General features: G+C 35.5%; 2 protein-coding genes across 2 annotated transcripts; both read right to left on the bottom strand.

The window, feature by feature from the left end:
• Positions 1–2454: 2454 nt before the first annotated feature.
• On the bottom strand, positions 2455–6396 carry LOC140174506 (uncharacterized). The gene is made up of 5 exons (XM_072199549.1): positions 5515–6396; positions 5359–5442; positions 5132–5246; positions 3139–3381; positions 2455–2655 (listed from the first exon to the last, which is right to left on the bottom strand). Exons 1-4 carry the CDS (start codon positions 5561–5563, stop codon positions 3207–3209), a joined length of 423 nt encoding a protein of 140 aa, XP_072055650.1. The 5' UTR covers positions 5564–6396; the 3' UTR covers positions 2455–2655; positions 3139–3206.
• Positions 6397–9992: 3596 nt separating this feature from the next.
• Positions 9993–13961, bottom strand: LOC140174505 (uncharacterized). Its single transcript, XM_072199548.1, has 5 exons — positions 13080–13961; positions 12924–13007; positions 12697–12811; positions 10677–10946; positions 9993–10193 (listed from the first exon to the last, which is right to left on the bottom strand). Exons 1-4 carry the CDS (start codon positions 13126–13128, stop codon positions 10745–10747), a joined length of 450 nt encoding a protein of 149 aa, XP_072055649.1. The 5' UTR covers positions 13129–13961; the 3' UTR covers positions 9993–10193; positions 10677–10744.
• Between the last annotated feature and the right edge of the window lie 4224 nt (positions 13962–18185).

The raw sequence follows: 18185 nt of genomic DNA, 5'->3' as shown, positions 1-18185 counted from the left end.
GAAATGTTAGGGGTTTTGATTGCGAGGGTGCAATGAATATTGTTGGTAGAATTTATGATAGCACATTTTTAACTTCAAAACCCAGAAAATGGTGTTCACATAAGACTATGAGAAGAAATATTATATATCCTTCCACAATATAGTAGCATCTAGTCTAAATAAATAAATATAAATTTTGCTAAAATATGTCTTAAAAATAGAAATTATTTTTAATATAAAAAATAATGGTGTTTTCATTGAATATTAATATTTGGAGTGTTTTGTAACACTTTGAAGATTTAAAGATGATGGAAACAACACACACCTTTCATAGTGCTTTATTTCGATGCAGCTTTATCAGAGATTCTTCGACGTGGCACGACAACGCCAACACTTTTTTGTGTGTTATTTTTTGCAGAAATTTATCGCAGAGATTTATTATATTTTTGACAGAGATTTGCCACTTGTCATAATAGCAGCAACATGCTCCTGTGTGTTTATTACTTTTCATAGAGTCGTTGTAGCTTTTCTAAAGATTCTTCACAGGGATTCGCCACTTGGTGCAAACTAATCAGCACGTCTCTTGTGTGTTAACCACTTTTAAAACTTGTTTGTATGCAGGAGACAAGCATGCTCCAAAAACAGCTTTACAATAATAATTTGGAATCTTTAAAATAGGGTGGGGGGCTAAGGCTTTGGTGTTCATTGTGATTGTGATTTTAGTAAATTTTTTAAGAGAGATTAAGAGTGTGTGTGTGTTTTGACTCTATCAAAATAGTGTGTTAAGAGTGAAAGTGAGAGTAAATAGTATATTCAGAGTGAGAGTAGTATGCATAAATAAATTATAGATGTATTTAGCAAAAATGATATAAATTATACGTTGCCGACAAAACATATTAACAATTATTTAAAACATCATAATTATGTAAATTTATTATTTTCAGTTAGTTTGTTACCATTTATTTTGTTTATATTAGTTTGTTACTGTTTATTTTGTTAACGTTAATTTAGTAATATAAATTTAAGTTGTAAATTTTTTCGGTTATTATTAATTTTTTTGTAAATTATTTTTCTGTCATGATATTATTTTAAGTTCATCAGTAAATTTTTGAGAAATAATTATTTTTCGGATTTTCTGTTATTATAATTTTATTTTCTGTGATCTGATTATTTTATTTGAGTTTATAATTACTAAATAAATAATATAACTAACAATAAATATTATTTTCCGAACTTTATGATTTTTCGGAGAAAATATTATTTTATATTAATAAGTATTTATTAAAAATAATAAAATATTAACAAATACTTTTTTATCGGATTTTTTGTTAATATCCTTTTAATTTTTGCCATAATATTATTTTATTTGAATTTATAATAATTAAAATTAATTATTTAATAAATAATATATTTAATAATAAATATTATTTTTTGAATTTTTGTTATAATATTCTGATTTTTGAAAATAATATTATTTTATTTTAATAAGTATTTATTAAAATTAACAAATATTATAAATGTTAATAAATAAATTTTTCTTTTTTTCTGTTATTATAATTTTATTTTCTGTTTTAATATTATTTTATTTTAATTAATAATTATTAAAAGTAACAAATAATATAATTAATAAAAAAATTTATTTTTTGAGTTTCTGTTATAATATTATCATTTTTTAGATATAACACTATTTTATTTTAATAAGTATTTAATACAATTAATAAATAAATTTTTGAATTTTTTGTCACTATATTTTTATTTTCTGTTATAATATTTTTATTTTAATTTATAATTATTGAATGTAACAAATAATATAATTGATAATAAATATTATTTTGTAAAGTTTTCTTTAATAATATTATATTTTTTAAAAATAATATTGTTTTATTTGAATAAGTATTTATTTAAATTAATAAATAATATAATTGTTAATAAATAAATTTTTCAAAATAATTAATGAACAATATAGTTGTTAAATAATTTTTTTATATGATATAATAATATTATTTTTCAGACATTAATACAGATATTTTAATTGGACTAGGCTAACAAAAATCTTCTGTCCCGTAAATTTGATCTTTTGAAAATGTGGCATCTGATAGTTGATGATGCCTTACGGGCAATTGGGTTCTACCAGGTCTCAAAAATTGGGGAGATCAGAGGACATGTTGCGTTGCTAACTACTCTTGTGTAAAGATAGAGGTCAGAGACTCACTTTCGTACCAGTTGATGGACATGTTATGACCAGATAGACGGATAGTAGTCATGACTTCTTGGTCAACTATAGCATGGTGATTTGTAACACCCTAACTACCAAAGCTCACGCTTCCGGCTGCGCAACTCTGATAGCTCAGACATTACGACGACACTTATACTATTTAATACTAAAATATGAGCCTGTTTGAAACTTTAAACTGCAAATACCGTTCCCAAAAAATGCTTTCGTTCGATAACGTACATCCATAGAAACCATACAACTTACAAAAACTCATAAAGAGTACATCCATATATATACATACATATATATAAATAATATTACAGACATTAACCAATACAATCCCTACCCCTCTTACAGAATATATCAAGATAAAGGCGAGGGTACAAAAATAATAATCTAAAGCAATACAGAGTATCTCAACAACAACTAAATAAACTCTTCATAACTTCTGCGCCCAAATCCTGAAAGGGGAAAAATTGTAAGGGGTGAGAACATCATCCTCGAAAGGGTTCTCAGTAGAGGGTTTTTAGGAATTACTGTAATAGGATACATGAAGATAACCGCACCAGTGATTAATAACCGTCCTATGCCTCTTTTCAAAAACAACATTTTACAAATAAAGTAAAGTCAGAAATCTTTTCTGAAAGAGGAACCGTTCAATTTTCAAAACATCAAAACATTTCAAAAAGGTTTATCTATACTGAACCAAAATAACCTTTCATATCTTATTCCAAACCAGAACCACGAAAACCGAAATCAACCATCGGTCCATCTCATTCAACCACAGCCCTAGGCCCAAACAATCCAACCACAACCAATCATCACAGTCCAACAGAGTTCCAGGTGCAAATACAAGTAGGAAGATGCAAACACAAACAAACAGTTATTGCAAGTAGAACAATTAGCAATTAATCACATAGGCAAACCAAGTACAATATGCATACCCAAACAATGACACATAGATGCATATGATGCATGCCTGTCCCTAGTGGCTGATGATATCATCTGTCGGTTACCAAGCCAACCCGACGTGTCCGGTAGCTAACCCGGACACAGTCTCTCTGTTGCGCATTATTATCATTAGAGGGTATTTGCGCCCTGTCGCCATTAGAGGGTATCTGCGCCCTGTCGCCATTAGAGGGTATCTGCGCCCTGTCGCCATTAGAGGGTATCGGTGCCCTGTCACCCTTACAACAGAGAGAAAACACAAGCATACTCGCTTACAACTTTCATCTCAGCCATTCGGCTTAATTCCACAAATCATTCAATTGCATACATGCATTTATATTCAATCATGGATCACCATCCATCTCAGCCATCCGACTCACGGTTCAATTCAGAACCAACCAATTTATCAATAAATACAGCCCTTCGGCTTAAATTCATAATTCATAGCCAGCCATACGGCTTATAACTCGTTCGGCAATCAGCCATAAATCAATATCACACACAGCCATTCCGGCTCACGGTTCAATCCAGAACCAGCCAATATTCATAATCATACACAGCCATTCTGGCCCATAACAAAAACAGTACTTCCATCATTCAACATCATCAAATTCATAAAACCGGCATTTAAGCTATAACTCACTTTTCTCAAGCCATTTCACTTTGAAATCAAATTTCAACTCTTTTCAGCCTTGGCTTTAAAGGATCTCATTTTCTCAAATCATCTCAGGCTCATAAGCCAAATTTTTCTCAAAGTGAGTTCCCTTTTTAAAACAAAGCCACTCTCGGCATTCTCTTTCCAAAACTTCCAAAACCATGGCAAGTTAAGGATTTATTTCAAAGCATTCAAAATCACCCATCCAACAATGGGATTTTATAACAAAAGTTTCTCGGCAGAGTCCCAAGTCTTTAGGGAAGGTCAACCTATATCAATTCCTTAAAATTCATTGAAACTCTTAAAATCATAGATTTCTCGGTTCAAGTAAATAAAACTGAATTTACTATAAAACCGGCCATACCAAATCACAAGTTACAACCCGGTCCAAAAATCAACTCATTTGAAACGAAACCGGTTCATTTGAATCAAACCACTTTCAAGTTTCTTTTTAGAACCCATTTTTCTAACTCTTCCAAAATGCCTCAAACTTGATTAATCAATCAAAAGTCTAGGTTCCTTTGAAATCACTAAAAACTCCTTTTTATTTTAAAATCGATATTGGAGCATCATTCTTTCCTTCAGTGATTCAAACGGTAAAAATAGTTCAGTTCTAAATAAGCCGAACTCAACGTATAAGGTTCATCAAATAAATTAAGCTTGAAAACATAAATATCCTTTTAGTAAATCAAATCATACAATTTCTCAATTCCAACCCTTTTAAATAACCTTACAAACAATTGTAGGATTTTGTAGAAATTTCGGCAGCACCTCCCCTAAAACTTGGACTTTTGCCACCCGGTTCGGGTCCCAACTAAACCATTTCTCATTCCTTTTCAACAGCTCAAAACCAGAAATCAATTTAAAACAAGCTAAATCCAACAATCGCCTCAGTGGCGTATCTCAAGGATACCATTTAAAAATCAACTCAATATCAATCGATATAACTCATTTCCAAGGCTTTAAAGAAACAGCTTAATAACAAATCATTTGTCCAAAACCAAGTCAATTAAAGTAAACCAGGCTGAATTTAAAAGTGCGTTCTACTTTCCACATTACCCAGAAAATCAACTCAACTCAAATCAATTCACAACGGATTAAACCAGATTTCAAAGCTTTAAAAGAATCAACTTCAAAAGCATCTCGTTTCACAAAACCACGCAACAATCCATTCATCAAAACCAAATAATAATCCGTTCAACATATAATTACATACATCCAGGATAATCAACATCACATAAGGATTATACAATCACCGAATACATTATCTCACATCAGTATCCATATGTAATAATTCCAATACATAAAACATAGTTTTTGGAAAGCGCCCCTACCTCAAAACGCAATTCCATAACCCAAACGCGTCACAGAGTCCTTTCCGCCTCAACCCGAAATCAACAACAACTGCAACCTCAGCTTCAAGCCACATTCGCAATAACCATAGCAACACTAATCGCAACATACAATAATCAGAACTCGACCCCACGCTATTAGAATTCATATTCATCAACTATACACAACAAAATACTAACACGAGGCTTTTCGAAACATAATCTCTTACCGGAATAACAACACAAAGCAGCTGCGATTTTGAACCGGCCCCCGGCAACAGCTCTGGTGGCGGCCAGAAGCTCCGGTGGATCAACTATAAAAATCGCGCAGCATCAAAACCTCCTCAAGATCCAAAATGACCAAAACCGCAAATTAAAACCCTTACCGGCATACTTCTCCGGCGACGGCGGCAGGAGCGGCGGCTTGAATGGCATCTAGGAGCTGGCAGCAGCGGCAATAGCTCCGTGCCTGCTCTTCCGATCGCTTCTCCTCTCCCTCAGATCAGACCGGTGGAGAACCCCAGCAGCTGCAGCTCCGGAAGATGAGCAACAGCAGCGATACTGCAGCAAGGAGCACAGCGGCGGCTTGTCTGGGCACGGCGGATTCCAATGGAGTCAGGACAAGACCAGAGCAACACTAACTCCACAGCGGCAGTGGCGCCTGGTCAGAATCCAAAACCCAGGAGCAGAGACAGAAAGGCATCTCCTTTCTCTGATTCACGCGGCGCTGTTCTTCGTGGTGCTCAATCGGCGATGGCATGAGCTCCGGCGGCAGTGGACTATGGAGAGGTCAACGGCGGCGAGGCAAGGCGCGGTGGTGACGCAGCAGAGGCACGCGACGGTGACAGGCGGCAATGGCCTCCCCTGTTGCGCTCCCCCGCCCTCGGTCCCCTGTTCCTGCCCGATCTCCTTCTCTCTCTCTCTTCGTGATCGCCCTCGGTGGCACAAGTGGCGGCAACAAAACCCTTGTGGTGGTGGCGGCGGTTCAGCAGGGACGAGCTTCTCCGGCTCGTGTGCAGCAGCGCCGTTGGGGAACACAGAAACAGCGGCGGCGCCAAGTCCTTCTCCCGCCGCAGTTCCCTGTCTCCCTCTCCACTGATCGCTTCCCTTGCTTATCCCCCTTCCCCTTTGTTTGTTTTTCGTTCTTCCTTTCCCTGTTGTCTCCGCGGGTGTGTGTGTGTGTGTCAAGGGTAGAGGGGCAGCAGCTGCTGCTGCTGAGTGTGGGTGAAGGAACCGGGTCGGGTAACGGGTCATTGGGTTAGGGTTTCATTTTTGAAAATTAGGGTTAAGGGCATTATGGTAATTTCACCTAAAATTGGAAATAATATAGTAATTGAAACCCAAATTAAATCCAACACTAATTGTATATAGAAAATACCATTTGCTCATCAATTTTACGAATTATTTTCAATAAAAATGCCCAAATCAAATAATTAGAAATAATATACTTAATTTCTTCATTTTCTAAAATAGCAGTAATAATATTTAAAATATTACTTATCTAATCCAAATCATATAAAATCCTTATTATTTCACAACTATCAACTTTATACTTTAAATATAGGAAATAATCCAATAATTATAAAATTGGATAATAATCATAACTCGTCTCAAATTCAATAAATCAAAACTTGCTTTAATTATCTATAATAAAATAATCTCTGAAATTAAGGCTATAAATAACTGTAGGATTTGAGACTTGCTCATAATAAGACTTTTCAAAGATTCTGGGTCTTACATTCTACCCACCTTATAAAAATTTTCGCCCTCGAAAATTGATACAAAATGAAAGAAATTCCATAACAGTTCACCCTTGAACACATTTAAGGAAGAAGCAAAAATATCTCAAAATATAATCATATATACGATTTTCAAATACTTTGATTGTCATAAGCATAAGGATGTAAAGGTAGGAGTGTGACTGAAAAGCATACATTGCAAGGTAGGCTCAATGCAAAAGATAACATGGTTCAATCATGTGACAGAAGGGCAAGGCATCAAAGGCTATCAAACAGGATGGAGTTAAAACGACGTGCTCAATCCTCTGCACACTAATCTCATATCAACCTCAAAGTTCCAACTTTCCAACTCCATCAAGCACTTTACAAACCCCAAATTTGATCACAAGCCTGACAACCACAAACCCGTTCGCAAGGGACAAAACGCCCACAACTCACACGTTGCACACCTACCGCTTCAACTTCCGCATATGTATCACGTCTTAAAGAACTAACGTATCGTGTTACTGTGTCTACAAATCGCACGTGATATCAAAACAATTCTCGAGTCTACTCAGAAGGATACAAGATTCTAGCAAGGAGAAATGATATCAAGGATAGTACTCATAGATTAGAAAGAATATATCCAATTCCAGATAAACAAGGATGCTCAAGTAATGAAGTTTGCTAGAAATAAATCAATTGACAACTTCAAAGATAACCCTTGGATCAAAGAAGTTCAATAGGATCAACAAGAAAACCAGCGCATCAGTTTGAAACAAACTCAAACTGAGTCGATGAAATATGAGGTTTACAGAAGATAATATTTCAAACCCAAGACAAAGATCACAGAACTCAAGAGCACGATTAGAAATACTCCCGAATACATTGTTCATAAAAGAATCGAAAACTTGCAAGAAAGTCGCCTCGCAGTTTAAAAGAAGGTTAAGCAATAAACATCCTTCAAAAGAGTAACAAAAACGTAAACGTGGCTTTGCTTTAATACAATTTCATGTTGAAACAGATCATGTAGAATTTTAAAACAAACTGTACACAGATTTTGGCTAAGAGCAAAAGTATTTCCTCAACTATTTTGGAAGATAGTTAGGTGTACAATCTTAATCAAAAGCGATCATAAAACTCGGAAGAGAAATCAAATGCTCGTTCAAAAATCCTCAAAATACATATTCAAACAAGCGTGTATAACATTTATAGCGAGAACAAAAGAGGAGGTTAAACTCTTTTTAGAAAAGAAATCCCGAGGTAAAAATTTTGCTTACAATCTGGTAAGGAAACAAGCGGTGTGTTACAAACAAACAGGTTTCCATTAAACAAGGGAACTTTTTAGAACCTCATTTAAAATAGCGCATGTCAATTTTAAAACAATTTTGTCACAAATCGAACAATGGTTTTCAATCTCAATCAAGCAATAGAAAATAAATTCCATTTAGAACTTCTTCAAAGAGAATTCAAAACTTCTTTAAAAGGTTCAAAACAAGACTCCAAAAGTATACTTGAAATCACCATCTCAGAAGGATATTCAAGAAAATTATGATGTACTTAAAAAGAGTCAGGCCATGCAAGAGAGGGTTTTAAATCAAGGTAGTTCAAACAAGATTTCACTAGTCGTGAAACATCCAACAAGCTTCCAATTGACCCAAAAGAAAAGTCGTAGGAAAAGACAACTCAATCATTAGTAATTTCTCAAGAATAAATCTTTAACTAAAAACTTTTGTAAAGATAATGAGAGGATATATAAATGATGCACTATTTTGAAACGAATCAAGCTAACTCACATAAGAATGAGATTCACGAGATTGGAAAAACCAAGATTAATGATAATTTCACAAGATGTAAGAAATTAGTTAAAAACAAAATCAAGTATGACATTGATAGAGATGATAGGTTTAACAAAGAATTTAGTCCGTTCATAAGAAGAAAGCTATGAGTCCAACATTTTCAAAAGAACAACAGTGGCATAAACCATGTAGTATGCTAAATCAAACTCAATTCGAAATAAATTAAGTAAAGTTTATCAAATGAGACTCAACTGGGATAAAAGTGAAAAAAAAAAGCTTTCCTTTCCAAAATTTTGAAAAATATCCAAATACTTAATCAAATGAAGATGTGCATTGGAACTATAGTAAAATTACTAGAAAGTCAAATTGTAATTTAAGGTAAATGTAGTTCCGTAAACCAGTAAACGCACAGGCGATGTATTAGAAATAAATAATCATTAAACTGTATGAGAAATCTTTCAAGTTCCAAATGTGTAGATAAGTATATATCAAATCAACAACAACTTTTGTGAAAATCTCAAAATTAGCTGTAATAAATGTCAAATAAGAGGAAAACCGAATCAACAAATTCTTTAAGAATGAAATCAGAACCCAGAGTTAAAAGTCACAGCACGTCAAGACAAGTTCAAAGCTATGTCAAGGAATATTGGAATCAAGAAGGACTCAAACAGAGGAAGATAGATACAACAAGGATTTCAAACAAGCATATGCAATTGAGATCAAACAAGAATGCATATGAATAGAGAAATAGAGTGGAAACATCAAATTACTTTTCAAGGGAAGTAGCAAACAAGAACTCCAAGTTAGGCTATGAAAGAACAGGTCGACTCGAACAAAATCCAAAACACACAACTGAATAGCCTCGAGAAATAGTTTCCAACGTTCCAAAACCCGTGATTCGCTTTGCTCAAAACTCGCATATTATCTATGATAACTCATTAGTGCTTTCATGTACATAACTTACTAGTATTAAGCCGGCCAAACTTAATATCAGAAATTATGCAACGGAAGACTAACAACGTTAATCAATAGATCGTCATGTGCATAAAGCTCTAATTCTCGTCATTCGACAAGACCTAATACATGACAAACGCTCAGAATATGCAATTGAAGCATAGTCAGTCCATTCCTCAGGCTCTACAGGAAGAACTGCTCTGATACCATAATGTAACACCCTAACTACCAAAGCTCACGCTTCCGGCTGCGCAACTCTGATAGCTCAGACATTACGACGACACTTATACTATTTAATACTAAAATATGAGCCTGTTTGAAACTTTAAACCGCAAATACCGTTCCCAAAAAATGCTTTCGTTCGATAACGTACATCCATAGAAACCATACAACTTACAAAAACTCATAAAGAGTACATCCATATATATACATACATATATATAAATAATATTACAGACATTAACCAATACAATCCCTACCCCTCTTACAGAATATATCAAGATAAAGGCGAGGGTACAAAAATAATAATCTAAAGCAATACAGAGTATCTCAACAACAACTAAATAAACTCTTCATAACTTCTGCGCCCAAATCCTGAAAGGGGAAAAATTGTAAGGGGTGAGAACATCATCCTCGAAAGGGTTCTTAGTAGAGGGTTTTTAGGAATTACTGTAATAGGATACATGAAGATAACCGCACCAGTGATTAATAACCGTCCTATGCCTCTTTTCAAAAACAACATTTTACAAATAAAGTAAAGTCAGAAATCTTTTCTGAAAGAGGAACCGTTCAATTTTCAAAACATCAAAACATTTCAAAAAGGTTTATCTATACTGAACCAAAATAACCTTTCATATCTTATTCCAAACCAGAACCACGAAAACCGAAATCAACCATCGGTCCATCTCATTCAACCATAGCCCTAGGCCCAAACAATCCAACCACAACCAATCATCACAGTCCAACAGAGTTCCAGGTGCAAATACAAGTAGGAAGATGCAAACACAAACAAACAGTTATTGCAAGTAGAACAATTAGCAATTAATCACATAGGCAAACCAAGTACAATATGCATACCCAAACAATGACACATAGATGCATATGATGCATGCCTGTCCCTAGTGGCTGATGATATCATCTGTCGGTTACCAAGCCAACCCGACGTGTCCGGTAGCTAACCCGGACACAGTCTCTCTGTTGCGCATTATTATCATTAGAGGGTATTTGCGCCCTGTCGCCATTAGAGGGTATCTGCGCCCTGTCGCCATTAGAGGGTATCTGCGCCCTGTCGCCATTAGAGGGTATCTGCGCCCTGTCGCCATTAGAGGGTATCGGTGCCCTGTCACCCTTACAACAGAGAGAAAACACAAGCATACTCGCTTACAACTTTCATCTCAGCCATTCGGCTTAATTCCACAAATCATTCAATTGCATACATGCATTTATATTCAATCATGGATCACCATCCATCTCAGCCATCCGGCTCACGGTTCAATTCAGAACCAACCAATTTATCAATAAATACAGCCCTTCGGCTTAAATTCATAATTCATAGCCAGCCATACGACTTATAACTCGTTCGGCAATCAGCCATAAATCAATATCACACACAGCCATTCCGGCTCACGGTTCAATCCAGAACCAGCCAATATTCATAATCATACACAGCCATTCTGGCCCATAACAAAAACAGTACTTCCATCATTCAACATCATCAAATTCATAAAACCGGCATTTAAGCTATAACTCACTTTTCTCAAGCCATTTCACTTTGAAATCAAATTTCAACTCTTTTCAGCCTTGGCTTTAAAGGATCTCATTTTCTCAAATCATCTCAGGCTCATAAGCCAAATTTTTCTCAAAGTGAGTTCCCTTTTTAAAACAAAGCCACTCTCGGCATTCTCTTTCCAAAACTTCCAAAACCATGGCAAGTTAAGGATTTATTTCAAAGCATTCAAAATCACCCATCCAACAATGGGATTTTATAACAAAAGTTTCTCGGCAGAGTCCCAAGTCTTTAGGGAAGGTCAACCTATATCAATTCCTTAAAATTCATTGAAACTCTTAAAATCATAGATTTCTCGGTTCAAGTAAATAAAACTGAATTTACTATAAAACCGGCCATACCAAATCACAAGTTACAACCCGGTCCAAAAATCAACTCATTTGAAACGAAACCGGTTCATTTGAATCAAACCACTTTCAAGTTTCTTTTTAGAACCCATTTTTCTAACTCTTCCAAAATGCCTCAAACTTGATTAATCAATCAAAAGTCTAGGTTCCTTTGAAATCACTAAAAACTCCTTTTTATTTTAAAATCGATATTGGAGCATCATTCTTTCCTTCAGTGATTCAAACGGTAAAAATAGTTCAGTTCTAAATAAGCCGAACTCAACGTATAAGGTTCATCAAATAAATTAAGCTTGAAAACATAAATATCCTTTTAGTAAATCAAATCATACAATTTCTCAATTCCAACCCTTTTAAATAACCTTACAAACAATTGTAGGATTTTGTAGAAATTTCGGCAGCACCTCCCCTAAAACTTGGACTTTTGCCACCCGGTTCGGGTCCCAACTAAACCATTTCTCATTCCTTTTCAACAGCTCAAAACCAGAAATCAATTTAAAACAAGCTAAATCCAACAATCGCCTCAGTGGCGTATCTCAAGGATACCATTTAAAAATCAACTCAATATCAATCGATATAACTCATTTCCAAGGCTTTAAAGAAACAGCTTAATAACAAATCATTTGTCCAAAACCAAGTCAATTAAAGTAAACCAGGCTGAATTTAAAAGTGCGTTCTACTTTCCACATTACCCAGAAAATCAACTCAACTCAAATCAATTCACAACGGATTAAACCAGATTTCAAAGCTTTAAAAGAATCAACTTCAAAAGCATCTCGTTTCACAAAACCACGCAACAATCCATTCATCAAAACCAAATAATAATCCGTTCAACATATAATTACATACATCCAGGATAATCAACATCACATAAGGATTATACAATCACCGAATACATTATCTCACATCAGTATCCATATGTAATAATTCCAATACATAAAACATAGTTTTTGGAAAGCGCCCCTACCTCAAAACGCAATTCCATAACCCAAACGCGTCACAGAGTCCTTTCCGCCTCAACCCGAAATCAACAACAACTGCAACCTCAGCTTCAAGCCACATTCGCAATAACCATAGCAACACTAATCGCAACATACAATAATCAGAACTCGACCCCACGCTATTAGAATTCATATTCATCAACTATACACAACAAAATACTAACACGAGGCTTTTCGAAACATAATCTCTTACCGGAATAACAACACAAAGCAGCTGCGATTTTGAACCGGCCCCCGGCAACAGCTCTGGTGGCGGCCAGAAGCTCCGGTGGATCAACTATAAAAATCGCGCAGCATCAAAACCTCCTCAAGATCCAAAATGACCAAAACCGCAAATTAAAACCCTTACCGGCATACTTCTCCGGCGACGGCGGCAGGAGCGGCGGCTTGAATGGCATCTAGGAGCTGGCAGCAGCGGCAATAGCTCCGTGCCTGCTCTTCCGATCGCTTCTCCTCTCCCTCAGATCAGACCGGTGGAGAACCCCAGCAGCTGCAGCTCCGGAAGATGAGCAACAGCAGCGATACTGCAGCAAGGAGCACAGCGGCGGCTTGTCTGGGCACGGCGGATTCCAATGGAGTCAGGACAAGACCAGAGCAACACTAACTCCACAGCGGCAGTGGCGCCTGGTCAGAATCCAAAACCCAGGAGCAGAGACAGAAAGGCATCTCCTTTCTCTGATTCACGCGGCGCTGTTCTTCGTGGTGCTCAATCGGCGATGGCATGAGCTCCGGCGGCAGTGGACTATGGAGAGGTCAACGGCGGCGAGGCAAGGCGCGGTGGTGACGCAGCAGAGGCACGCGACGGTGACAGGCGGCAATGGCCTCCCCTGTTGCGCTCCCCCGCCCTCGGTCCCCTGTTCCTGCCCGATCTCCTTCTCTCTCTCTCTTCGTGATCGCCCTCGGTGGCACAAGTGGCGGCAACAAAACCCTTGTGGTGGTGGCGGCGGTTCAGCAGGGACGAGCTTCTCCGGCTCGTGTGCAGCAGCGCCGTTGGGGAACACAGAAACAGCGGCGGCGCCAAGTCCTTCTCCCGCCGCAGTTCCCTGTCTCCCTCTCCACTGATCGCTTCCCTTGCTTATCCCCCTTCCCCTTTGTTTGTTTTTCGTTCTTCCTTTCCCTGTTGTCTCCGCGGGTGTGTGTGTGTGTGTCAAGGGTAGAGGGGCAGCAGCTGCTGCTGCTGAGTGTGGGTGAAGGAACCGGGTCGGGTAACGGGTCATTGGGTTAGGGTTTCATTTTTGAAAATTAGGGTTAAGGGCATTATGGTAATTTCACCTAAAATTGGAAATAATATAGTAATTGAAACCCAAATTAAATCCAACACTAATTGTATATAGAAAATACCATTTGCTCATCAATTTTACGAATTATTTTCAATAAAAATGCCCAAATCAAATAATTAGAAATAATATACTTAATTTCTTCATTTTCTAAAATAGCAGTAATAATATTTAAAATATTACTTATCTAATCCAAATCATATAAAATCCTTATTATTTCACAACTATCAACTTTATACTTTAAATATAGGAAATAATCCAATAATTATAAAATTGGATAATAATCATAACTCGTCTCAAATTCAATAAATCAAAACTTGCTTTAATTATCTATAATAAAATAATCTCTGAAATTAAGGCTATAAATAACTGTAGGATTTGAGACTTGCTCATAATAAGACTTTTCAAAGATTCTGGGTCTTACATGATTTTTGGCTGTGAACCCACTGTTAGTAGTTTCTCGATGTCTTACATAAAGCTGTCATGGGTTCGTCGTCATATTAGAGACAAACAACCTTTAGCATTTGGAAGTCTGTTCAGAGATATGTTAGGTGTCACATCTTTTATTTATTGGGTACTACCTTCTTCACTGATAAGTCAACGACCTATGTCCATGAGAAGTATCTACAACTGCTTCACAATTTTGAGCAGATTCACAGTTATAGTTGGGGGCAGCAACTTTCACACACCTTTATAGATTATTGTGTCGTGCATTATGGTACGATTGCAAAGAGATGGATCACCTACCTTCATAATTTATTATTTGTGTGAAAGTAGAAGTGGATGCCATAGCTTACGTTTATAACATCCCGAATTTTTGAAAAATTAAATAATTAATTATTCATAATTTATTATTGTATTTAAAGAAAATTATTTTTTTAAAAGTAATTAAATAAATTTTATAATACTTTAAGTTTAAAATTTATTAAAAATTTTAAAATTTTTTTATTAATATGAGATATTCCAAAAATAAAGATAAATTATTATTATTATTACTATTATTATTATTATTATTAAAAAAAACAAGTGGCCGAAGCCATGGAAGAAAAAAAAAAGAAAGATTTGTTATATATATATATATATATATATATATATATATATATATATATATATATATATATATATATTTGTTTATAATAATTCATTATCATCGTTACAGGGGAACGTGGCTTGTAACCCTTTAATACATATAACCATTCCCTTATAATCATGAAACGTGGCTTTAATGCAATACGTATATATCCAACCTTGACACCTAACGCAACCTTAAACACCACAAATCACTATTATCCTTAACCTTCTTCATTTCTTCTATTCATGACCGAAACCATAAGAAAATGAAAGAAAGGCCGTGAGAGGAAGAGATTGAGAAATCATGGAACTTCTAAACTTTTGACTTCGATTTTTTACCATTCATAACTTCAATAAAAAATTTAATTCAAAAAAAGTGTTCATATCCTCCTCCTCTATACGTTGGCGTTATTTTTGTTTGGTAGAAGTTAACGGTAATGTAGCTCATCTTCTCCTTGAATTCGGCTAACTGGAGTTTTAGGAAGCACAGACAATTTCTGACGCTTTCTCCTTCAGCAGCTCGGTCAAAAAGTTTCTACGAAACTTTCGATAATTTTGATTTCATACGAAGATAAAGGATTTATTTTTAAAGTTAAATGTTTTTAATTAGAATGCCTACAAAGTTAATTAGATAATTAAATATTTTTAATTGAGTATGGATTATTGTTGTGAATGTAACTGGTTTAGTTGTTATGAGAGATTAATTGGTAGAATTAAGCTTGGATTAAGGTTGGGAAAATATAATTGATGTGGAATTGAGATTTACTTAAGGATTGTGGATATTGTTGCAAGCTTGTTTGAGAAATTATTGGTTACTGGATATGTTAATTTGATTGAATGATATTGTGTTGAGTGTTGAATTGATTTAGGCTTGTGCTCGGTCTGGATTTATTGTTATGACGGTTTATTTGTGACTGTTTTCTTATTATTAAGAATTTTGCTGATTTGAGAATTATTGAGAAAAAGGCTGGTGAATTGTTGAAGAATAAGGAACCCGTAAGGGTGGTTTAGCCCGAATTTTAGAGGAAATGTTACCAAAATTTTATAAAATCTGAGGTTTTATTTGAAAAATTATTTTAAAAGATTTGGTTTTGGAAAATTAAATTATTTGAGATTTATTTAGTTGAGAAAAGATGTATTCTATTTTTAAACTCGATTTATTAAGAAAAACATAATGTTTTAAGACCAATTTTGTAAGGAGAGATTTTGTTTTAAGTGTTGTTTTGAGCTCGGTTTTTTAAGAAAAAGAATTTCTGCCACAGAAGAGCAGAGAACAAAGATTAAAGGAATATATTAATTAGAAGGACCTCTGCCACAGGAGAGCAGAAAGCAAAGATAAAGAAAAACTTTAAGAGACTGTCTGCCATAGGAGAGCAGATGTGACATTGTTTGGGCTTTAGTGCCAAATGTAAAGTGGGGACGCCCACACACTGAGAACTGTTTTCCAGATGTACGCTTATTGATTTGGAAAGTTACACTGTATGCGGCCTAGCCGTACGACTTATAAGCACACTATATGCATCTGAAAAGTCATATCTGGGACTTGTGCTCGGGTAATATCGGGAGCAGGTAGACAACCGACACATGAGCTCATGACCTGCGTTAGGGATAGATATGCATCATGTTGTTTGCACATTTGCATTTGATTGCGCTTGGTTGTCTTATTTCTTTGTGATTGTGCTGTTTGTCTTGTTGTGACTTAATTGTACATTGAATTGAATCTCTTGCTTGTACTATTTATTTGTGAATGTATTAAAGTGATTACGAATTGACATTTGACTGAAGATTAACTATGTGGCTGAGAGACGGGTAATGTGACTAGTTTTATATTTAAAATTTGTTGTGAGTTTAGAGATTTCAAAAAAGAGGTAATTTGTTAGCTAAAGTAGAACAAGAGTATTTTCAAAGGGTTCGATAAAAATAAAGTTTTATTGAGTAAAGTTAACTATTTGCACTTTATTTCATTACTTTTATGGCATTTCTATTCCTTACTGAGAACGTGTGGTTTGTTCTCACCCCAAAATCTTCAACCCTTTCAGTGACACAGGTTCGGAGATTCAGTAAGAAGCTGCAGACGATTAGTAGATTTATTTGTGATTTCTGTTGTTTTTATAGAGTTCCCTCACCCTTGTTGTTTTAGGGTTTTTATTTTATCCAGAGAGATAGGTAGTATATTTGAGTTTTATATTGAATTTAATTGTATAGCATATAGTATTATTATTAATTATGTGATTATTATTATTATTTGAAGATCTTTTGTTATGTGATTTTAATTACTAAAATCAATTTTCTGAAATTTCTTAAAAATTGAAACGCGATATCGAACTAAAGGCTCAATATTAAATAGTTAATAAGGAAAATAGGTTAGTAATGCCTTACTTTTGGCACGATCATGATGTGCTAAAAGTTAGGGTGTTACAACGTTCATTCTGAGACAATAGCTTGCACCAGCTAAAATACCGGTTGTTCGGAGGTAACAATACATAATTTAAACTATATTTTACTCGTTTTTTATTTATATATTACTGACAACACATAATTTAATTCATTTTTAATTGCTATGCATTACAGGTGGTGTCATTGCCCGCGAAACAAAGCATGGACATCGAAGAGCACGACTTCTTTTAGGTAGGAAATAGACTACATGAAGGAGGTCAGTACAGATATTAATTTACAATATTAATAATCTAATTTTCTAATAATATGTTGCAGTTTGTTTAGCGACCATATGAAGGGATTATCGTACCTACCGACCTACATGCACATCTTGAAGTGTGTGACAGTGGGTCGTTGCTGTCATTTGAGTGTGTCGAGTGGCACTCTGCGAATCGAGTGCTGCGCTAGTACAGATATGCACAATCCACCTCTGAGCCTGCATGAGTCATCATAGTGGATCAACATGGCATCACACTTCGCGGAGTATAGTGCCATGAATGGAGCGGGATACATGTCGGATGGATAAAGGAATGGGACAACCGCCGCTTCAATAGTCAGGTATGAAAGAAGAATTTGCTTCCAATCACTGACTTTAGATCGTCTGCTAATTACCGGCGTTGGTACTTAGGTGCCTTCGGGATGTGGCTGAGATTGTCAGATGGAGTTTGTCA

The sequence above is a fragment of the Arachis hypogaea genome, chromosome 7 (assembly GCF_003086295.3).
Source record: "Arachis hypogaea cultivar Tifrunner chromosome 7, arahy.Tifrunner.gnm2.J5K5, whole genome shotgun sequence".
NCBI lineage: Eukaryota > Viridiplantae > Streptophyta > Magnoliopsida > Fabales > Fabaceae > Arachis > Arachis hypogaea.
This window is presented reverse-complemented; position numbering and strand designations above follow the sequence as displayed.

Excerpts from the sequence above, each read along its gene's own strand:
- LOC140174505 (XM_072199548.1), bottom strand. The coding sequence starts at position 13,128 with ATGCCATTCAAGCCGCCGCTCCTGCCGCCGTCGCCGGAGAAGTATGCC. Across the intron at positions 13,008-13,079 it reads GTCGCCGGAGAAGTATGCCG|TTGATCCACCGGAGCTTCTG; the intron begins GTAAGGGTTTTA and ends CGATTTTTATAG. Across the intron at positions 10,947-12,696 it reads TTATGGAATTGCGTTTTGAG|GGTGACAGGGCACCGATACC; the intron begins GTAGGGGCGCTT and ends CTCTGTTGTAAG.
- LOC140174506 (XM_072199549.1), bottom strand. The coding sequence starts at position 5,563 with ATGCCATTCAAGCCGCCGCTCCTGCCGCCGTCGCCGGAGAAGTATGCC. Across the intron at positions 5,443-5,514 it reads GTCGCCGGAGAAGTATGCCG|TTGATCCACCGGAGCTTCTG; the intron begins GTAAGGGTTTTA and ends CGATTTTTATAG. Across the intron at positions 5,247-5,358 it reads TGCTTTGTGTTGTTATTCCG|TGTTGCTATGGTTATTGCGA; the intron begins GTAAGAGATTAT and ends TGTTGCGATTAG.